At 34.9% G+C, this 9,483-nt stretch overlaps 1 protein-coding gene across 1 annotated transcript; it reads right to left on the bottom strand.

Annotated features, from left to right (window-relative positions):
• Positions 1–7,923: 7,923 nt before the first annotated feature.
• LOC136848891 (uncharacterized) lies at positions 7,924–9,165 on the bottom strand. The gene is made up of 2 exons (XM_067121711.1): positions 9,141–9,165; positions 7,924–8,757 (listed from the first exon to the last, which is right to left on the bottom strand). Exons 1-2 carry the CDS (start codon positions 9,150–9,152, stop codon positions 7,924–7,926), a joined length of 846 nt encoding a protein of 281 aa, XP_066977812.1. The 5' UTR covers positions 9,153–9,165.
• Between the last annotated feature and the right edge of the window lie 318 nt (positions 9,166–9,483).

Raw genomic sequence — 9,483 nt, 5'->3', positions numbered from 1 at the left:
GTTGATATCTACCATTTACCCACATAACCTCAAGGTGCTGCAGATACTGAAGCTCAAGATTTGACTACCCAAGAGACCCTCTTACTGCCCATTAACTTAAGAAACATATGCAGTTGACTATACTGTCCAACAGCTGAAATGAATGATTTGACCACATTCCACAAGTGAGGTGCTCCTAAGAGCAATAACCCTAGATACCCTGAACATTTAGCCAGTTCTGAGGTGGTTGTTGAAACTACAACAATGCAGTTCTGAATCATCAAAAAGGTCCTGACGACTGAGCAGTGACTAGTTTCAGGTCAGACAATGAAACGTGACCCTATTGGAACGGTCTTCAGTTGATATGAGACCAAAGATCAACAGCAAGCCTCGTATTCACCTTAAAACCTTGTCACATTTACAGGCTGTCATTGTACAAGGCCCCATAATTCAAAAAACAAAACAGTTAGCATCGTGTTTTAGTTCATTATGTAGATGTCCTACTGTGCTAGTAATTACACAGCGGATGGATAGAATCCATTATTATTATTATCATTATTATTATTATTATTATTATTATTATTATTATTATTATTATTATTAATATAAGATAAAAATAGTAATTATTTCATTTTGCATTCTGTCAGCCTGTTTTATAATTGAAGAGATTGAGTATTAATTATTATTATTAAGATATTAAATTATTAATTATTATTATTTTAAAAAAGATAATTTATCGGGAAACCTGTTTTATCGAAACTGGCTTTCCAGCACTACGTTCATTGTAAACTTAAAAATTCTTCTAGTAATATACATTCTTCCAGTTTTAGTCTTAAATTAGTCTCATGAAAAACGCTTTCTCTTTCCACCTAAAAACAGCGCTATTCAGTCATCATTTCTTTTCTTTCCCATTTTACCATGGTTTTACCGGTTTTTATCATATTAAAGAACGTTGTATGAATCATGCGTGCGATTTGGTGGCGTGTGTTAATCTAGCTTTATACTTTTTTTTCTATCAAGCTCAGTAGATTTCTGTTATTTAACAAAGAAATTTATTTCGTTCGGGGTGGATGACCTTTCTGGCTGTAACACCAGTATATGTAAACCAACCAAGCAGTTTTCATCTCGTATTTCTTTTGAACTCTTGAATTTGACGTATGCCCACTACTGCAGCCGGACCAGAACGAATGACCTCAGTGGTGAAATACAATCACATACGCTTGACCAAAGCATATTCATATACTAATGACTACTTTTTGTCACTTGAAGCAATTAATGTAACAAGTTGCCTTCAAGTTCAACTCGAGTACTTAAACGTTTTTTGTAACCCAAATAACTGTCTACTTTTATTAGCTTGCAGTGACTTTCAGCAGAGATATGTAGAAAGAAAAGTTTAATCGTTGAGCCAAAAGAAGTTAGCGTTAGCAGACTGTAATTCATCTTCAAATTTAGTTTATGTTCAGAGTCCAGAAATAATTATGACTGAGAAAAGGAGAGGATTTTTGGTAAAATGTAGGTAACGCTCCTTTACCAAAAGTTTTTAATGTACTCACCTTTATAATCATACATCCACATATATCTATATCTATCTGCCATTGTATATTATTTATTATATATATATATATATATATATATATATATATATATATATATATATATATATATATATATATATATATATATATATATATATATATCTACTCAATAACTATGACGTGTTCCAATAAGCTAGAGAAGGCGAAGTAAAAGAACACAGCGGAAGGTGAATAATGTGCCCTTAATCATAAATTACAAAAATAAAAAAACAGAATCCCTTGAAAAATTTAGCATCAGCCATATAATGTTCTTAAATGTTACGGAAATATATCTATAAAGTGACCTTCCTTGTTTTGACTGAGAGAGAGAGAGAGAGAGAGTGCCACTAACTTGAGTTGAGGGGGAATATAGCGGGTTAACCTTACACAACGACTTTTTTTTTTTTTATGCACATCGTAGATGTTGATTAAGATTACTAGCAAAGGGTAATGATGAGTTCCTAGAGGCTAAGTCTAAAGGTGGATACATTTTATGAGTATTGACAGTTTTGGGTTTAGCGCAACTGTTTCCTCTGAAGGGCGACCCACTGAGAGGTTCATAGAACTGGGGATATTGATAAGACATCGTTTTAAATTTGCAAGGTTCCTAATTACGAGTCTAATATCTGGTCTAGAGATGGGTGAGGGTGGTATATCAAGGCTGTAACAGTGGGTTTTATATCTTTTCTCATTTTTATACTTGATTTTATTTATATATATTTATTTTTATATGTCTTATATCGGGAATGTGAATGTATGTTCATGAGTATAAAGGATTTTAAAGCTATATACCTTACTAGAGTCGGTTATATGTCATTTCTTTTCTTTTCTCATATGTCTACTTTTGGTGCTTAATGTGTTTCCATTATAAGATATAAGTGTGTATTATGACGATATATGTTTTATCTTTAAAAAGTATAAACACACCTTGTAGTTGGGGATATCGTTCAACAGTGATTACTTAATCTGTTGCCTTTCATACGTATTATGACCCGAGGTCATAGCGCGAAATATATATATATATATATATATATATATATATATATATATATATATATATATATATATATATATATATATATATATATATATATATATATATATATATATATATATATATATTATTTTATGGTGGCCTGTTGATTGAATTTTAAGAAATTTATGCCTGGTGTGAGCTTTTGGTTGAGAAACCCACAAGAATTCACTGGGAAGAACATCTCATTTTCAAAAGAAATTTGGTTCAAATAACCAGAGACTGTCGGCTTCTTTCATCTCTTCACTGGAATGTTTGAACACGGTTTTTAGAAGGCCAGTTTGCATGTGATCTCCATCAATCAGTGTCCTCCTTTACCGTCACTTAGTGGACATCAGACAAGAATGATCACCGTATTTGTCAAAAGATCAAGGATACTCAAGTGGCTCCCATGTGCGGTTGAACATGTATTTCGTGTTCTTATCCATGCCAGTAGGACAAAGAAAAAAAAAAAAAAGATAAACCTCTGTCTTCCACCTTTTCACCTAATTCCATGTGGACCTGCGTGGTTTATTATTCAAGTCTCACCAGGCTTAAAGCAGAATAATAACAATACATTAAGATGCAACCAACAGATGAGATATAGCTATCCATATATAGCACAACTATGGCAGAAATTCAGAACGAGGAAAGCTGTTTACTACAAGGACTTTCAAGGTCGCATTAACTTTTTCAGCCATGCCATTATCGGGCAGACGTACAGAACCCTGGACAGGGATTACAGCTACCAGGGCATGAGGTATGGAGTGCGACGTAACCTGATAGCATCTGGCCCATAGAAGGCTTTAGTTGTGAGGCGAAAAGGCGCCCAGCGGGTAAGGAATAATAGACCGAAACAAAACTTAATTACTCCTCGCACCTTCATTTCAAGGCTTAAAGAATCTATGAGTTTTCCGTTTCAGATGATCTACTCTGTGTTTTTTTATTTATATGAGAGCCTAGATATGTCAAACGTTTACCTGATGGGTTTTGGATGCCTTGTGCTATCGATTTTCCCTTGCGTTATTTTGCCATTTCTACCTCTTTTTTTTTTTTTGTGCGAAGGAAGTATCAGAATGTGAGTGCCGGCACACACACACACACATATATGTATATTTATATGTGTGTGTAAATGGCTGATCAACCAGGGTTTATTTTCTTCTTAAATCCGCAAAAAAAAAATCCTATATAGAGATAATGACATTGCTTCCTATTTACAAATACACCATTTCATTAAAAGTTCTTGACAGTTATTTGCAGAAAAAGTGAGCAGCTGCTTTATTTATGTTTCAGAGAGAGAGTAGAAAAACGCAGTCATCAAACTGGTTTGGAATCATTAGCCTCATGACCTTCAAAAATATAATTAGACATACCTTTTATGGCCAATGAACAGGTGATTAAACTATAATAGATTAGGAATATATGAAATGCTTTTCATTCAGAGTAATGTTTCTATACAAGTTTCTTTCATACAGAGTTCACCTGCCCGTGAAATTGTGAACATGAAAGAACGTGTGTGTCGAATCGGCCCTCATTTTTCGTTCGCAGTTTATTTCACTGATGACAGTAATTTTGATATTTTAATCAAATATTTGTGTGTCTTTTCCATATACCATTGTTCCTTGTTGTCTAACATTTGCCCCCGTGTGTAATTTAAACATTCTCTTCGCTCTGTTTCTCATTTTTTATTACCTAGGGGGATTCGATTCGGTGTAAGCAACTCTCGCAAATCGAACTCTAGATCCCACACTGAAAACAAGGCAGATGTTCTTACTGCTAGAATAGAGTAACTAAAACTGATTGTGTAATTAACCTAGAATCAAGAAGACAAATAAATGATAAGAATTAAATTATCTAAGTAAAGCGTTTATGAATATATTCAAAAAGCAATGAAACTAAACCGAAGACAGTGGAAGATCAGAGGAACGCAGGTTTTGCTGCAGTCCAAGGCTCGATTCGACCATGAAATAACATCTTTTTAATGTGTATCGGCGACGTGGCCAATTAGTGGATGATGAAACCACAAGTTAACACCGAATTCAATAACTTAATTTTTAGAGCGCTTCCCGTTGAATTACAGAGCTTCATTCTCACAGCTTACATCTTGCGTAGGATTTCACAAGCCAACCAAAATAGAACGAAATCAGTGCTTGAATGCATAGACCGAAATGCTAGAAAAAAAAATAAAAAAAGGATCTCTCTCTCTCTCTCTCTCTCTCTCTCTCTCTCTCTCTCTCTCTCTCTCTCTCTCTCTCTCTCTGCATTGGCGATACGTTAGAGACGTACATTGATATCTTTACAATTAGAAAAAACGGAATTATAAAGTTTTCACGTAAATTTAACACGGCCATTAAAAAAAATCATAATTACTTGGAAACGGCATGCAATAAACGTCTCATGATGACATTTATGAATATAAAAAAAAATTAATGATTCATGATGATTATGAAGTGACCCTGGACCATGTTGACACTAAATTACGGTTGATACTTCCATTTTGCAAGGGAGGTAAGGATCTATTGGGCTGCCTCATTCTGATCGATTCCGGGTTTTTTCTTTAGGGAAAAAAGTAGTTTAAATTTCACCTTATTTGCAAACGCAAGTGCCTTTTCAAATCGAAAAGTGTTCGTCATCCGCATGAATGTACGTATGTATGTATGTATGAATGTCGATAATGCATTAACATTTGGTATTAGTGACTTCTCCAGAACCACTGGAACAATTTCAAACCAACTTTGTACATAGCATCCTTGGATAAATTTGATTCAGTGCAAAAGGGAAGAATGATAAAATATAATGGGGGTCATTTAAGATATTGCCTCGAATGGCTTTAAGAGAGTGCAAAATTTGGAAGCGTTAGGAGGGTGGCGAAGAAGGAGAATTTGTAAGTACAGGATAGATGGAGTGATAGGAGTACTGGAAAGAAAGGTCATTAATGTCCAGGAAGCTATATAGAGTGTGTGCAAGAAACAGGTGAATGACGCTGTGTGCGGGGGTTTGAAGTACTACCGATTAGTTTTCCGTGTAGATGTGTGAATCAACTAATATTGTGGCACTCTTCTGCACAGGGGTCCATTTACTATTCAGCAGTTAAATTATGAATGCGGCAGTAGCCGTTGCGTTGCTTTACCTCTCAAGCCACCGCTTGTTAAGGGAAACCATAAGATGTAAACGTATTTACATATATATATATATATATATATATATATATATATATATATATATATATATATATATATATATATATATATATACACATATGTGTGTATATATATATACACTGAAACTTAAAATTTGATATATGTTTCAAATTATTGTATTGATCTTCCATCTTCCGTCTTGTACCTGTTTTCTTAAAGCCTGGCTGTAAGAAAGCCAAGAATCATGTTTTCTTCAGCGTTCAAGAAGATAGGCAAATTAAATATGGAAGAAGGAAAATTTATAAAGGACTCAGAACTAGGTTCAGACGTAGGAAGCCAACCCTATTGCCTGGGTATGTGCCTTGTTCAGGATTGGTTGAATGGTTATTCAACTGATTGATTAGCTTACACATACTGGTGTGGCACAAACAACAGTCATCGACTCCAAATAAAATGAAAAATTCTTTTTTAATGAAAAGTAAAAATAATTAAACTATTAGCAGTAACACAAAACAAGAACGCAGGATATACCGTCCAAAACAAGCCCCTTCCGGCTAAATTGCTGTTACTGGACTTGATTTCCAAGGGACGAAGAATAAAGAAGACCACTTAGTTCACGTTCAGGAAGTTCACATTACCAAAGGCTGATGAAACCGGTATAGGAAGATTGAAGACATAATACGAGTTTCATATCTGCTCCCCGAAAGATTTGTTTCTATAGTGATGAGATTACTAAAATATATACCTCGGAACTATAAATCAGGAGAGTAAAAGATAATTGTGGTGTGGCAACTCTATCATTACACGGAAGGAAGATGTGGGGCTTAACGAAAAACCTGAGTGGTCTTCCTATTATAGATAATAATCCACTGTTACTCTGATATATGGAATTCATCCTTGTAAATCATGTTTGACCATAAGAAATTGTTATTAAATTCTCCCATTTTTAATAGAAGGGCAGGATGGTGTCACTAATTAAGCCTTAAAAGTGGTATAATTTTGTTTTAAAAAAATTCATGAAAGGGACGACGGAACCACACCCACCTCTATACATATTGGCCCGGGTCTCAGAGCCAGGCTTCCTCTTTAATTCATAGATGGTAAGAACCCTGCGTCGATTAGTAACTAGCTTTTATCCGTATGCATGTATGTATATAAAGCAATTGGGTTGTGGGTGCGTGCAATGTATGTATATGTATATGTATATGTAATGTATGTATATATATATATATATATATATATATATATATATATATATATATATATATATATATATATATATATATATATATGTGTGTGTGTGTGTGTGTTTGTGTGTGTGTGTATGTATGTTTCTAAAGCCGTTTGTTGGGAACATTTCTTGCAACTGGGACCTATTATTGATTGGATATTTAAAGGGTAAGAGTGGCGTAGAGACTGTTGTCTTGGTTTTGGTTTTGTATCAGCAGTCAAACGGATTTCTCAGTGAGTAGTCTTTGTTTCTCTGTCACAATATTTCAACAGTTTTACACCTGGTCAGATGATTATCCTTACAAACCTTCTTCCAGAATTCTTATGTTTAATATGAGAGAGAAAATATAAGCTACTTCTTCCCTTATCTGCCAGTTCTGACAATTCAAGGGAATTATAATAGTCAAGTGTCCTGTGGAATTTATAGATTTTATCTTCCTATTCTTAGATTTTATTTTCATATTTTGAAGAACTAACTTCGTCTTTAATTGCAATAAACTGAGCTATTTTTATGCAATTTTGCATTTTTTTCTCCTAGACTTTTCACTTAAACTTATTTTCCTAATTGTTTTTCATGCGTAATGCATGTTGTATTCCTTCATACTTCATGTTACAACAAAAGGTAATCTGACATACTGTCTTTTACATCAGACTACTCCCTAAATCTTTATGATGAATAGTTTGCACTTACTCACAAAAAGATCTTATGGCGCTATAAAACTATTTTTTACAATTTAAAGTAGAGTGGAAGCATTAGATTTCACGGCAAAAAAAATGAAACAAGTATCTTTTGATTATTGTTTATTTTTTTGTTTCTTCTACTGTGCATTGCTTTGTGAATCATTGAATTTGAACAACAATGACGAATGCAAGTAGAAGTTTTGTGTTATTAAAACTCTCAAAACAGGTAACGGACAATCTATTTACAAAATGTTATGTAAACCGAACCTGGGAGAGAAAATCCCAGTTTTGTTAACATTAATAAATATTAGCTTCCACTATCTTTTCCTAATGAGTGACGGATGAAAACGGCCTGGCTAAATGGCATTTTGATGAAGGTACTGCTGCCTGGCGATTTGAGAGGTTCCTCGGTGGCACCTCGTAGAACTCTGCCGTTTAAGGTCGGTAGCAAGTCGATGGCACTCCTGCCAAAGAAGACGTTGACATTTGAAGGGGAAGGATTCAGACTGCTCACGGCATTCCTGCCGCTGGGTCTCGTGGAAGACGAAGAAGGTCTCCGAATTTGGAGCGATGCGACTTTCCTGCCACTCGGTATACGATGGAATTCGTAGACCTCTGAGATAGTGGCATCAACAGAAGCAAGAGGAGTAGCTTGATGGGAAGCTTGCAATTTCTCGGAAATTATGTTGAAAGTTTTCCCAGCGCGTGGGACAGTGCCAACGCCATCTTTCGTAGGGTATGATGCTGGTCCAGACCCGGGCGAATAAAGTCGAGGACTCTTTAATGAACTGATATAGTCAAAAGCCAACGGTAATTCATTTTCCACTCTTGCCAGCCGGTCAAGGTCTTCTTGGGTGACCCTTCTTCCCTCTGCTTGAGCAGTTGCTAATAGAACACTTCGAGAGACGGGCAAGAACGCCATTATTGCGTCACGGATGCCCTCTGGGCTGAAGGGGTCGATATTGAGCCTCTCGTCATGATTGATCTTGTCGAAGACGTCAGCTATTTCTGGAAGGATGGCATTGGTGGCAGCGACCATGTTTTCGTAAGGACCGAGGTCGTCGGTATCCACATAATTATTGTATTCATTTCCCGATGCTGACGATATGCTCGAAGTCCAAACGATTGATAGAGTAAATATCTGAGGGGAAAAAAGCATTGTGAGCGTTAATGTGGGTCAACTAATGTAATAGAAATATAAACTATATTCCTCCAAAATAAGTAATAATTCTTATTTAAAAATTTAAGAAATAACTATGTGTAACATAACGCGTTTCTCCTTATTGACTGCTAGATATGCTTTGAATATTTTATGAAAAATTATATATATATATATGTATAATATATGTATATATATATATAATATATATATATATATATATTTTATATATATTTATGTATATATAAATATATAGATTGGTAGATAGATAGTTAGATGTTTAGATAGATAGATAGTATAAATATCAGGATGAATAGACGGTAATAGAGAGATGGATGGATAGCTTCACAGATATGTATATATACCTGCAGGATCATCGTTCTCCGTAGTGTGTCAGAGTCGGAATAAGTGAAAGTGAAACCTACTCTTACTTATACCTGCGCTGAGGTAGAAAGGACCTCCCACAACTTCAGAGCATGGGCGTGGCTTCAGTAATATTGCTTTACTTTCTCTTTCTTAGTAGTAAGTCGCAAGCTAGGTCTGTCTTTGTGTCATTTTGTGCTTGGTGTGTGGGTGGGTCTGGGTATTTATTTACACATACAAACATACATAAATATATGTATACATATATATATATATATATATATATATATATATATATATATATATATGTGTGTGTGTGTGTGTGTGTGTGTGTGTGTGTGTGTG

This window comes from Macrobrachium rosenbergii, chromosome 20, assembly GCF_040412425.1.
Source record: "Macrobrachium rosenbergii isolate ZJJX-2024 chromosome 20, ASM4041242v1, whole genome shotgun sequence".
NCBI lineage: Eukaryota > Metazoa > Arthropoda > Malacostraca > Decapoda > Palaemonidae > Macrobrachium > Macrobrachium rosenbergii.
The sequence above is the reverse complement of the archived record's forward strand: the minus strand, read 5'-3'. Positions and strand labels throughout refer to the sequence as shown.